The following is a 14938-nucleotide window of genomic DNA, read 5'->3' on the forward strand; positions in this document are numbered from 1 at the left end:
CTGGGGGGACAATATTAATGTTTATTAACCTTTATTAACATGTATTAAACTTCACTAACTTCATACTGGGTCTGGGGGGACAATATTAATGTTTATTAACCTTATTAACATGTATTAAACTTCACCAGCTTCATACTGGGTCTGGGGGGACAATATTAATGTTTATTAACCTTTATTAACATGTATTAAACTTCACCAGCTTCATACTGAGTCTGGGCGGGGGACAATATTAATGTTTATTACCTTAAGATGCCGTCGTCGTGTGTGGCGCTGGGCAGCGGGGCGTCAGATGGACTGACTGGCAGGTCAACGTCAGGCTGACCAGGCTGGGCGTAAACTGGCTTTGGTTCTGAAACAACACGTTTAAACTGACCAGGCTGGGCGTAAACGGGCTTTGGTTCTGAAACAACACGTTTAAACTGACCAGGCTGGGCGTAAACGGGCTTTGGTTCTGAAACAACACGTTTAAACTGACCAGGCTGGGCGTAAACGGGCTTTGGTTCTGAAACAACACGTTTAAACTGACCAGGCTGGGCGTAAACTGGCTTTGGTTCTGAAACAACACGTTTAAACTGACCAGGCTGGGAGTAAACTCCACATACTTGACTTGGTGACACCTCCCGTGTGTGTCTCTCACACACACACACACACACACACACACACACACACACACACACACACACACACACACACACACACACACACACACACACACACACACACACACACACACACACACACACACACACACACACACACACACACACACACACACACACACACACCTCCTACCTGGGAGAGGAGGTAGAGGTTTCTCGTCTCTGGACGAAGAATCCAGAGGTTTAGGAAGAGGAATCTCCTCCACCATCTTGGATGCTGCCGTCTTCACCCTGTCAATCATTAGCATAACCTGTCAATCATTAGCATAACCTGTCAATCATTAGCATAACCTGTCAAGCCGTTTTTAGCCCAAGGAGTGATTGTGATTATTTTGTAAAACAAATCTTTGCAATGGATTCAGAATCATGAAGGTTTTCACATAATGTACAGGCATAGACTGATGATAGATCTACATTCTGCATGTTCCACACCATCTACAGATCTACATGTTTAATACACCATCTACAGATCTACATGTTTCTACATCTACATGGGTCTACAGATCTACAGTACCTGAGGTGAGACAAATGGCTCGGTAAGTACCTGATGAGGTGGAACGTAAAGGGTTAAACCCTGTTCTGTACAACACATGTTCTATAGATCGGTTCTGTACAACACATGATTAGTTATGGTGCAACAAACAGTGTCAAGCTTTCACTGTCAGTGGTGATTTGGGCTGATTTGGGGCTGATTTGGGCTGATTTGGGGCTGATTTTGGGCTGATTTGGGCTGACTTTTTTGATAGGATGTTTAGCTCTTCATGAGATGCGATAATCATCAAGATGAAGAGAAAAAAAAGGTTTAGAATACTTCCCTTTATGCACAATGAATGAATGAATCGAGGACATATGAAAGATTCACTTTTTCAATTAAATTACAGAATCAACTCGTAACTTTTCCACGATATTCAAATGTTTGGAGAAGGAGCTACATTTATGATGTTCTGTTGTCACAAAAAATAACATAATATTAATAACTAATAAATAATCACATGAATCTAATAGGAAACTATAGACGACATTTATCATTTCATCATAAATCTATACATCTATGTATAAACTAATTGTTTTATTTAGCACTTTTCTATAAAGCACTACGTGCTTTACAATGGGGCCATTAAAACCCATTCTGACCTGAGATCAGATTCATAACGAGGTTTCTACTGGACACACACTGGTCTGATGAACCCATTCTGACCTGAGATCAGATTAAAAAAATGTCAGCCGTTCTTCGATTTTTCAAAAATAGCAGACCTACAAGCTCGTATCGCGCCACTCGGTGGCGCGATATGAGCTTGTAGATCTGCTATTTTTCAATAGCTAAAGCATAACATGATGCTAACACCAAAATGGGTGCCAGGTCAGAATGGGTTAATTCAACTGGACACCAGCTATAATCCTATGAATCTAGGTATAGAAACTAGACAATATTATCTATGATTCTATAAATCTATGAATCTATTTGTCTACATAAATGTCAGACTTACGGCAGAATCCACTTTAGTCTATGGAGTCTACATACGAAGGAGAGAACACAGACCAGCATGGTTACACTCACTGAATGTGTGTGTGTGTGTGTGTGTGTGTGTGTGTGTGTGTGTGTGTGTGTGTGTGTGCATGCGTGCGTGCATGCATGCGTGCGTGCGTGTGTATCTACCTTCCGTTGCTGAGGTGGGGGGGGGAGGGTCTGGTGGTTTCGGGGGAACGAGATCTGGAGCTTCGTCGATGTCGTTCCGATCTGTTGGAATGATCTGAGGCCACGGAATGCACGTCTGAGATGTCTGAGGACACGCACGCACGCACGCACACACACACACACACACACACACACACACACACAGACACACACACACACACACACACACACACACACACACACACACACACACACACACACACACACACGCACCACAGCATGTCAGCAACATCATAACTGACCAAAGGGTTAAGTTCAGGCCATGATGATAATTTGTTTCTGCAATTTTACGATGGCAACGTTGACCAGTCAGTCAGACTGTCCATGTCATCCATGTTCAGCAGTATGTTAGTGGTAGGGGGTAGTGGTCAGTAGGGTAGGGGGTAGGGCTGTTCAGCAGCATGTTAGTGGTAGGGGGTAGTGGTCAGTAGGGTAGGGGTCAGTAGGGTAGGGGGTAGAGATGTTCAGCAGTATGTTAGTGGTAGGGGGTAGTGGTCAGTAGGGTAGGGGTCAGTAGGGTAGGGGGTAGGGATGTTCAGCAGTATGTTAGTGGTAGGGGTCAGTTGGGTAGGGGTCAGTAGGGTAGGGGTCAGTTGGGTAGGGGTCAGTAGGGTAGGGGTGAGGGGTCAGTAGGGTAGGGGTCAGGGTAGGGGTCAGTAGGGTAGGGGTCATAGGGTAGGGGTCAGGGGTCAGGGTAGTGTACCGTCATCGTTAGCGGACGGCAGGCTGTCGTCCAGGTCCGGGATGTTGAGCAGCGTGGCTCTATCGTCTCTCTGCACCACCATCTTTAACTTGCCCTTTGACCTCTCGATCAGCTTCTTGGCGTCGATCAGGGACAGGTTCTCTGTCACCGTGCCGTTGATCTGCAGAGAGAACGTTAATCTGACTTAATATGATCTGAAGAGAGAACGTTAATCTGATTTAATATGATCTGAAGAGAGAACGTTAATCTGATTTAATATGATCTGAAGAGAGAACGTTAATCTGATTTAATATGATCTGCAGAGAGAACGTTAATCTGATTTAATATGATCTGAAGAGAGAACGTTAATCTGATTTAATATGATCTGAAGAGAGAACGTTAATCTGATTTAATATGATCTGAAGAGAGAACGTTAATCTGATTTAATATGATCTGCAGAGAGAACGTTAATCTGATTTAATATGATCTGAAGAGAGAACGTTAATCTGATTTAATATGATCTGAAGAGAGAACGTTAATCTGATTTAATATGATCTGAAGAGAGAACGTTAATCTGATTTAATATGATCTGAAGAGAGAACGTTAATCTGATTTAATATGATCTGAAGAGAGAACGTTAATCTGATTTAATATGATCTGAAGAGAGAACGTTAATCTGATTTAATATGATCTGAAGAGAGAACGTTAATCTGATTTAATATGATCTGAAGAGAGAACGTTAATCTGACTTAATATGATCTGAAGAGAGAACGTTAATCTGATTTAATATGATCTGAAGAGAGAACGTTAATCTGATTTAATATGATCTGAAGAGAGAACGTTAATCTGATTTAATATGATCTGAAGAGAGAACGTTAATCTGATTTAATATGATCTGAAGAGAGAACGTTAATCTGATTTAATATGATCTGAAGAGAGAACGTTAATCTGATTTAATATGATCTGCAGAGAGAACGTTAATCTGATTTAATATGATCTGAAGAGAGAACGTTAATCTGACTTAATATGATCTGAAGAGAGAACGTTAATCTGACTTAATATGATCTGAAGAGAGAACGTTAATCTGATTTAATATGATCTGAAGAGAGAACGTTAATCTGATTTAATATGATCTGCAGAGAGAACGTTAATCTGATTTAATATGATCTGAAGAGAGAACGTTAATCTGACTTAATATGATCTGAAGAGAGAACGTTAATCTGATTTAATATGATCTGCAGAGAGAATGTTAATCTGACTTAATATGATCTGAAGAGAGAACGTTAATCTGATTTAATATGATCTGAAGAGAGAACGTTAATCTGATTTAATATGATCTGAAGAGAGAACGTTAATCTGATTTAATATGATCTGAAGAGAGAATGTTAATCTGATTTAATATGATCTGAAGAGAGAACGTTAATCTGATTTAATATGATCTGAAGAGAGAACGTTAATCTGATTTAATATGATCTGAAGAGAGAACGTTAATCTGATTTAATATGATCTGAAGAGAGAACGTTAATCTGACTTAATATGATCTGAAGAGAGAACGTTAATCTGATTTAATATGATCTGAAGAGAGAACGTTAATCTGATTTAATATGATCTGAAGAGAGAACGTTAATCTGATTTAATATGATCTGAAGAGAGAACGTTAATCTGATTTAATATGATCTGAAGAGAGAACGTTAATCTGATTTAATATGATCTGCAGAGAGAACGTTAATCTGATTTAATATGATCTGAAGAGAGAACGTTAATCTGACTTAATATGATCTGAAGAGAGAACGTTAATCTGACTTAATATGATCTGAAGAGAGAACGTTAATCTGATTTAATATGATCTGAAGAGAGAACGTTAATCTGATTTAATATGATCTGCAGAGAGAACGTTAATCTGATTTAATATGATCTGAAGAGAGAACGTTAATCTGACTTAATATGATCTGAAGAGAGAAGTTTAATCTGATTTAATATGATCTGAAGAGAGAACGTTAATCTGATTTAATATGATCTGAAGAGAGAACGTTAATCTGATTTAATATGATCTGCAGAGAGAATGTTAATCTGATTTAATATGATCTGAAGAGAGAACGTTAATCTGACTTAATATGATCTGAAGAGAGAACGTTAATCTGATTTAATATGATCTGAAGAGAGAACGTTAATCTGATTTAATATGATCTGAAGAGAGAACGTTAATCTGATTTAATATGATCTGAAGAGAGAACGTTAATCTGATTTAATATGATCTGAAGAGAGAACGTTAATCTGATTTAATATGATCTGCAGAGAGAATGTTAATCTGATTTAATATGATCTGAAGAGAGAACGTTAATCTGACTTAATATGATCTGAAGAGAGAACGTTAATCTGATTTAATATGATCTGAAGAGAGAACGTTAATCTGATTTAATATGATCTGAAGAGAGAACGTTAATCTGATTTAATATGATCTGAAGAGAGAACGTTAATCTGATTTAATATGATCTGAAGAGAGAACGTTAATCTGATTTAATATGATCTGCAGAGAGAATGTTAATCTGATTTAATATGATCTGAAGAGAGAACGTTAATCTGACTTAATATGATCTGAAGAGAGAACGTTAATCTGATTTAATATGATCTGAAGAGAGAACGTTAATCTGATTTAATATGATCTGAAGAGAGAACGTTAATCTGATTTAATATGATCTGAAGAGAGAACGTTAATCTGATTTAATATGATCTGAAGAGAGAACGTTAATCTGATTTAATATGATCTGCAGAGAGAATGTTAATCTGATTTAATATGATCTGAAGAGAGAACGTTAATCTGACTTAATATGATCTGAAGAGAGAACGTTAATCTGATTTAATATGATCTGAAGAGAGAACGTTAATCTGATTTAATATGATCTGAAGAGAGAACGTTAATCTGATTTAATATGATCTGAAGAGAGAACGTTAATCTGATTTAATATGATCTGAAGAGAGAACGTTAATCTGATTTAATATGATCTGAAGAGAGAACGTTAATCTGACTTAATATGATCTGAAGAGAGAACGTTAATCTGATTTAATATGATCTGAAGAGAGAACGTTAATCTGACTTAATATGATCTGAAGAGAGAACGTTAATCTGATTTAATATGATCTGAAGAGAGAACGTTAATCTGATTTAATATGATCTGAAGAGAGAACGTTAATCTGACACTAATCCTCCCACCATACAGAGTAACTAATCCTCCCACCATACAGAGTAACTAATCCTCCCACCATACAGAGTAACTAATCCTCCCACCATACAAAGTAACTAATCCTCCCGGTGGGGGCTCCTCAGAGTAACTTATCCTCCCGGTGGGGGCTCCTCACTGACACTAATCCTCCCGGTGGGGGCTCCTCACTGACACTAATCCTCCCGGTGGGGGCTCCTCACTGACACTAATCCTCCCACCATACAGAGTAATGTATCCCTGACACTAATCCTCCCGGTGGGGGCTCCTCACTGACACTAATCCTCCCGGTGGGGGCTCCTCACTGACACTAATCCTCCCACCAACACATACGTACTGTAAAGGAGGTCAGCGACTTCAAATACCTGGGCGCATGGGTCGACTCCACAGAGAAGGACCTTAAAGTGAGGAAGGCACTCGCCTGGCGAGCTCTTAACGGTATGACCAGTGTGTGGAAATCCAACCTCCCCCGACACATCAAGATCAGTTTCTTCTCTGCTACTGTGGAGTCCGTCCTCCTCTACGGCTGTGAATGCTGGACACTAACACAAGCCCTACAGAAATCCCTGGACGGGTGCTACACAAGAATGTTACGTGTGGTACTGAACATCAACCAGGATGAGCACATCACCAACAAGCGTCTGTACGGGGCATTACCAAGTGTAACGGAGAAGATAGCAGTAAGGAGGATGAGACTAGCTGGCCACTGCCACCGACATCAAGAACTCCCGGCCAAAAAGCTTGTACTGTGGGAACCAACACACGGGCATCGATCGAGAGGACGTCCCACACCTACCTACGTGGACGTACTAAAGAGAGATACTGGTGCGGAAAGCACAAAGGAGCTGGCCAGATGTATGGAGAACCGAGATGACTGGAGACGACGATGGAGGGCTCGTCTGAGGACGACGTAGAGAGATACAGAGTAATGTATCCCTGACACTAATCCTCCCGGTGGGGGCTCCTCACTGACACTAATCCTCCCGGTGGGGGCTCCTCACTGACACTAATCCTCCCGGTGGGGGCTCCTACCTTCAGCACGACGTCTCCCTCCTGGATGTTTCCGTCGCGCGCCGCCAGGCTCTCTGGAGAGATGTCCTTCACGAAGATGTGGCTGGCCAATCGGAGGCCATATTCTGCTTGGAGAGGGAACCAATAAGAATGTCAGCACACTGAGAGGGAACCAATAGCATGTCAGCACACTGAGAGGGAACCAATAGCATGTCAGCACACTGAGAGGGAACCAATAGCATGTCAGCACACTGAGAGGGAACCAATAGCATGTCAGCACACTGAGAGGGAACCAATAGCATGTCAGCACACTGAGAGGGAACCAATAGCATGTCAGCACACTGAGAGGGAACCAATAGCATGTCAGCACACTGAGAGGGAACCAATAGCATGTCAGCACACTGAGGTTTCAATTGGCATTAATCAACGGCAATGGTGCTGAAAGTATTAAAGTCTAACTCATGTCGATTAGGTGATGTAATGGTGATGTAATGGTGATGTAATGGTGATGTAATGTTGATGTAAAACAAACGGTGCAAACACAAACATTACACGCCATTAACAATAAAGAGACAATATGACTAGTAATGAGGCACATTGATGTAAATCGTCCCTTCATTGTCAATGCGTTTACTAAACAAACCTAAGACAAACCTGTGTATAGTAGGCCCCTCAAAAGGACAAAGTATCTATCTATCTATCAATCTATCTATCTATCTATCTATCTATCAATCTATCCATCTATCCATCTATCTATCTATCTATCTATCTATCAATCTATCAATCTATCTATCTATCTATCTATCTATCTATCTATCCATCCATCTAGGGTACACCAGGGCACTTTCTAATTATTTGATTTGCCCAATTTGTTTTGTTTATTGTCATGATTCGTCACCATCAGAGTTGGCTTAATTTGTCCGAGGCGTAAAAATGCCTTCGTAAATATTATCTTTATAAATAAATACTTTCTGAAATGTTTATGGGAAAAAAATCATACGTAAAGTAAGAACCTAACAGTGTAATATCTTCTATTATAATGAAACTATGTGTGTACACTATAGTTTCATATCATGCTATCTAAGTTACATAAGTTGAGCCTTTGCACACGCCTGTAAGGTGGTCGAGGCTAGGGGAGGGGCTACGGGCTAAAGATGGAGTCTGAAGAGGTGGGATTTCAGACTACGACGGAAGACTGGAAGTGAGGCTGCAGTTCTGACTGCAACTCTGAGTACTTTCAGATTGGGGAGTGAGTCTGTAGTTCTGACTGCAGTTCTGAGTACTTTCAGATTGGGGAGTGAGTCTGTAGTTCTGACTGCAACTCTGAGTACTTTCGTGTGAGCTTACCTTCATTCTTGCGGGACTTGACCAGCGTGACCTTGGCGGGTCGGGGGGGGAAGTTCTGCGAGCGTCGGTCGGACCGCGGCGAGAGGCTCCTCTCCCGCGAGCCGCTCCGCTCTCGGTCCCGGTCTCGGTTGTCCCGGTCTCGGTCCCGATCTGTCCCACCGGTGGATCTGTCCCGGTCCCGGTCTCGATCCCGGTCCCGGTCTCTGTCCCGGTCCCGGTCTCTCCGGCTGCCGCTGCGTCCGCTGCGCCTCCCTCCCGCGCTGTAGGGGGCGCTCCGCCCGCCGCTGCGGCTCTCGTACACCTCCTCGTCGTAGCTGTCCTCCTCCTCGGCCTCCGACATGGTCTCTCTCTCCCCGAGACGACCCAGAGGGACGTGGACCTTCCTCTTCCTCCTGATGGTCTGTGGAGTGTTACACACTTCAGCACCATGGATAGCTCCTACACAGTGTTACACACTTCAGCACCATGGATAGCTCCTACACAGTGTTACACACTTCAGCACCATGGATAGCTCCTACACAGTGTTACACACTTCAGCCCCATGGATAGCTCCTACAGTGTTACTTCAGCACCATGGATAGCTCATACAGTGTTACACACTTCAGCACCATGGATAGCTCCTACACTGTTACTTCAGCACCTTGGATAGCTCCTACACAGTGTTACACACTTCAGCACCATGGATAGCTCCTACACTGTTACTTCAGCACCATGGATAGCTCCTACAGTGTTACACACTTCAGCACCATGGATAGCTCCTACACTGTTACACACTTCAGCACCATGGATAGCTCCTACAGTGTTACACACTTCAGCACCATGGATAGCTCCTACACTGTTACTTCAGCACCTTGGATAGCTCCTACACCGTGTTACACACTTCAGCACCATGGATAGCTCCTACACTGTTACTTCAGCACCATGGATAGCTCCTACAGTGTTACACACTTCAGCACCATGGATAGCTCCTACACTGTTACACACTTCAGCACCATGGATAGCTCCTACAGTGTTACACACTTCAGCACCATGGATAGCTCCTACACTGTTACACACTTCAGCACCATGGATAGCTCCTACAGTGTTACACACTTCAGCACCATGGATAGCTCCTACATTGTTACTGGACACTACACTGTGTTTTCCTTTTTTATATTCCTTTGTATTGTCTGTTTTTTTCCCTTGTCTTTTTTCTTTCCTGTTCTTGTCTTTTTCTCATTACAAATTAACCCATTCTGACCTGAGATCAGATTCTAAAAATGTCTTCTACATCCTGACAGTTTTCTGAAAAAGCTATGTCGTTCAGGGCACAGTAGGTGGCGCTATACTCAACCATACCAATACAGTGTTACCCAGAAACAAGATTACATTCACAATATATATCTTCAGAAAAATAGATTTATAGATACTTACGATCTTAGCGTTCTGATAGATTTATAGATACTTACGATCTTAGCGTTCTTGCCGCTCTTGCGGAGCTGTTGAACGGCGTAGGCGTGTTCCACGTTGTCCATGGAGACCGTGTTGACCATGACCACCCTGTCATTCTCCCTGGAGGCACGCACGCACGCACACAGGCACGCACGCACGCACGCACACACACACACACACACACACACACACACACACACACACACACACACACACACACATACTCGTATAACTTACCTACTTAGGACCACACTTTTTTTTCAAGTTATTGCTTACCTCGTTAGGACCACACTTTCTAGACATAGTAGAAACATATAAACTACACTCCTGAATGTGGAAAAAAATCTATTTTAATACAATCACATCAGATTTAAAGAAGGGCAAACTATAAATTACCACATTTTTACCCTACTTGTTAGGACCGTCTCCAAACAAAAGAAAGCTAAAACCTTTTGGTCAGTAACTTCACTGCATTGGCTCTTATGAGTTTAATCATCTATATGCACTGGGGAGGCACTCAGGGGCACACTGGGGGGGCACTGGGGAGCCTCTGGGGAGGCACTGGGGAGACAATGGGGAGGCACTGGGGGCACACTGGGGAGGCACTGGGGAAACACTGGGGAGAAACTGCAGCCACTGGGGAGGCACTCAGGGGCACACTGGGGAGGCACTCAGGGGACACTGGGGAGGTACTCAGGGGGACACTGGGGAGGTACTCAGGGGACACTGGGGAGGCACTCAGGGGCACACTGGGGAGGCACTCAGGGGACACTGGGGAGGTACTCAGGGGGACACTGGGGAGGTACTCAGGGGACACTGGGGAGGTACTCAGGGGACACTGGGGAGACACTCAGGGGACACTGGGGAGACACTCAGGGGACACTGGGGAGGTACTGGGGAGGTACTGGGGAGCCACTGGGCAGACACTGGGGTGGCACTGGGGGAGGTACTGGACATTTCATATCACACACACACCATGATTCAATAGCCCCCCTTATTTCTTTTTTTTTCTTCCTTTTTTTTGGGCAGCTTGGCATGGCACGATTTATTTCAAGCATGGCGCAGCGCCATGCCAACAACATTGTGCAGTAAACCCTGCTTTATTACACGACAGGTGAGGTGATATATCTCATCTCTAGTGAGTGGCCCAGCCCTTCCTATATTTTTCTGTATGTGGCCCTCAGTGAAAAAAGTTTGGGCACCCCTGATATAGAATACTTGCCATATCTGACACATTTAGATGAAACATGTGATAAGGAATTTATGGTACATGGGTATAATATCTACAGGAGAGACAGAAATATTCATGGTGGGGGTGTGGCTTTTTATATTTTAAATGATATTCCAGTAAAGAGGAGAGATGACCTTATAATTAGTGACATTGAAGCTCTATGGCTACAAGTCCACTTGCCTAATATTAAACCTATATTGCTGTGTTGCTGTTACAGACTACCGGATTCCAATTCTCAGTAGTAGTCAGCAGTGTATGTGAGATGGTGCTTTTGTTCTTGCTTAATGTAAATCGCTCTGGATTAAGAGCGTCTGCTAAATGCCTAAATTGTAAATTGTAAATTGATGGTGGACAGAGCATCAGACAGTAATAGGGAATTGTATATACCTGCAGATATGAATATTAACTGGTTCTCTCCAACATGCTCACTTAAGAAAACCCTCCATGCTATTGCAGATACATACAATTTAACACAGTTAGCAAACAAGCCAACAAGAACACAAATAATAAATGGCATCTCCTCCACCTGTATTGATCATATCTTTACAAATGCAGCTGATCTATGCTCAAAGGTGATTTCTGTTGAATTTGGATGCACTGACCACAACATAGTAGCTTTTACGAGAAAGGCAAAAATCCACAAATATGGAAGGAAGCTAAAGTTATTCCAATACCAAAAGATTCTAAAACAAACATCACAGGAGTTAACAGCCGCCCTATTAGCATTCTGCCAGTTCTTGCTAAATTAATGGAAAAATATGTATTTAACCAAATTCAATCATATTTCTCTGAGAATGTATTGAATACTGACTTTCAACACGCCTATAGAGATGGGCTTTCTACATGTACAGCACTGACACAGTTAATAGATGACTGTCTAATGAATGTGGATTCTAAGAGACTATAGTGGGGTCTGTACCGTTAGATTTTAGTGCCGCGTTTGACATTATTGATCACAATCTATTGCTTGACAAACTTTCATGTTATGGTTTTACCTTATCTGCACTAAGGTGGATAAAAAGCTATTCATCCAGCAGATCACAGAGAGTATACTATAATGGGAGTCTCTCAGATACTAAACATATTCACTGTGGAATTCCACAAGGAAGTTGCTTAGGTCCTTTGTTGTTCACTATATTTACAAATGACATGCCACTGGTCGGGGCCAATATAGCCATGTATTCTGACGACACTACTTTGTATATGTCTGCCACTAATGTGGAAGATCTGTCTGTAGCTCTTAACAAGGAACTACAGAACATATCAGAGTGGGTGGTGAACAATAGGATGGTCCTGGACATCTCAAAGACTAAATCCATTGTATTTGGATCACAGCATATGCTCAAGTCAAAACCCAAATTGAATCTGAATCTGAGCAATCTAGCAGTTGAGCAGGTAGATGAAACAAAACTTATTGGGGTTATATTAGACAGTCATCTAACATGGTCTACTCGTATTCAAAACATAACTAAGAAATGGGAGGGGGTTTGTCCATGATTAGGAGATGAGTTTTTAACTCCAACATCTGCTGTCCAGGTCATCCAGGCACTAGTGATATCCCACCTTGACTATTGTCCAGTTGTGTGGTCCTAAAAAGGACCTGCATAATTACAAATAGCCCAGAATAAGGCAGCTCGCCTTGCCCTGAACTGCAATACTAGATCTAGTACACTGTTAAATGGAGCAGAGATTAGCTGCCAGTCTGGCTGGATTTTTTAGGAACATTTGTTCAAATAAAAAAACAAAATGCTTATATAAAAATATTCATTATACCAGTGATAGACATGTACATACTGTAATACCAGACATGTTGCAATGGGTCGATTTACAGTGCCTAAGCCAAGAACTGATGCAATGAAGAATACAGTCATGTACAGGGCAATGACTTTCTGGAACTCTCTACCAGTATGCATCACAGAAATGAAGGGTAAAAGGCATTTTACCCTGTCAATATACCAGTTAATGTAATCTAGAGTAAATGCACTAACCGTGGTTGTTATGCTTTAATGTATTTATTTTGTGATATCTGTAATGTTGTTTTTATTTAAATTTGTGTATGTATATTATTCTGTGAGGACCCCAGGAAGAATAGCTGTTGCCAGGTGTAACAGCTAATGGGGATCCTAAATAAACTAAACTAAACCTAGGAGTAAAACCATTAATGCAGAAATGAGAAATCAATGCCTCAAATGGCAGTAGTTTTGCAGTGGTGGAAAATGTAACTCTTTTTTTAATGAATACAATTACATTTTGTCCAATCTGTATGGTAGAGTATGTTAATACAATATAACTTATACAATTGGGCTGGTTGTATTTTGTCTCCCTGCTCTTCTGTTGAGACATTTAGATCGTGTCAAAGGTCATGTCTCACCTAGACACAGGATCTGACTCGAATTTGGACCTTATGGTCAAGATTAAATGTATCCCCCGAGCAAGCAGTTCGGCTCGATTAGCTCAATGCTAAAGTTTTCAGCACGCAGGAAAGCGGGTTCAAATCCAGGGTAGAAGAGGAAAGTTACATACTAATGCTGCTTTAAGTATATAATAACTTCAATCAACTTTTGATTCATTAATTAATTTGATTAATTCATTAAATAACATTAATAAATTAAGATTAATTTGTATTATTGCTCTTGTATTGCTATTGGAGACACTGGGGGGACACTGGGGGACACTGGGCAGGCACTGGGGAGTCGCTGGGCAGGCACTGGGGAGGCACTCAGGGGCACACTGGGGAGGCACTGGGGAGACACTGGGGAGGCACTCAGGGGCACACTGGGGAGACACTGGGGAGGCACTGGGGAGACACTGGGGAGGCCCTCAGGGGGACACTGGTGAGGAACTGGGGGGACACTGGGGAGGCACTGGGAAGGCACTGTGGGGACACTGGGGAGGCACTGGGGAGACACTGGGGAGGCACTGGGGAGGCACTGGGGAGGCACTGGGGAGTCACTGGGGGGACACTGGGGAGGCACTGGGAAGGCACTGAGGGGACACTGGGGAGGCACTGGGGAGGCACTGGGAAGGCACTGGGGAGGCACTGGGGAGACACTGGGGAGGCACTGGGGAGGCACTGGGGAGTCCCTGGGGGGACACTGGGGAGGCACTGGGAAGGCACTGAGGGGACACTGGGGAGGCACTGGGGAGGCACTGGGCAGACACTGGGGAGGCACTGGGCAGACACTGCAGGGCAGACACTGGGGTGGCACTTGGGGAGGCACTGGGGAGGTACTGGACATTTCATATCACACACACCCCATGATTCACTAGCCCCCTTAAAAAAATAAAAATAAAAAAAAATCCCATGGTTCTTCTTAGGACCGAGTGTGTGTGTGTGATGTGTTACCCTCCCCCATGGGTCTTCTTAGGACCAGCAACCAGTTCCTCCCAAAAGCCATTTACAAATTTCTACTGAGACAGCTATTGAAATTTAAATATATTTTCAAATGGTTATTGGCGCTCCATAAATAATGGATATCTCGGCCGTCTCTGGTCCGTTTTTGACGGGGGGCATCTCGTTGCGACCGGGCCGCCCTCGGGGACTCTGCCCCGTGGGTCTCGTGCCCGGGCGGGGGTCCGCGGGGGTCCGCGGGGGTCCCCAGCGTATCTCAGCCGTCTCTGGTCCGTTTTGGACAGGGGGCATCTCGTTGCGACCGGGCCGCC

The 14938-nt window shown here is 43.1% G+C and overlaps 2 protein-coding genes across 2 annotated transcripts in view; one reads left to right on the top strand and one right to left on the bottom strand.

The window, feature by feature from the left end:
- LOC308313636 (nuclear factor 7, ovary-like) overlaps positions 1-14938 on the top strand; it is a 283858-nt gene that overhangs the window by 203639 nt on the left and 65281 nt on the right. The gene's annotated exons all lie outside the window — the stretch shown is intronic.
- tjp1b (tight junction protein 1b) overlaps positions 1-14938 on the bottom strand; it is a gene marked incomplete at both ends in the record, with an annotated part of 89594 nt that overhangs the window by 35979 nt on the left and 38677 nt on the right. The window contains 7 exons of the mRNA XM_080762310.1: positions 244-349; positions 793-890; positions 2317-2440; positions 3059-3218; positions 7288-7394; positions 8614-9013; positions 10062-10164. Coding sequence (XP_080618436.1) covers positions 244-349; positions 793-890; positions 2317-2440; positions 3059-3218; positions 7288-7394; positions 8614-9013; positions 10062-10164 — 1098 coding nt within the window. The remainder of the gene's footprint in view (positions 1-243; positions 350-792; positions 891-2316; positions 2441-3058; positions 3219-7287; positions 7395-8613; positions 9014-10061; positions 10165-14938) is intronic.

This window comes from Protomyctophum bolini (genome assembly GCF_963924005.1).
Source record: "Protomyctophum bolini genome assembly, chromosome: 4".
Classification (NCBI taxonomy): Eukaryota; Metazoa; Chordata; class Actinopteri; order Myctophiformes; family Myctophidae; genus Protomyctophum; species Protomyctophum bolini.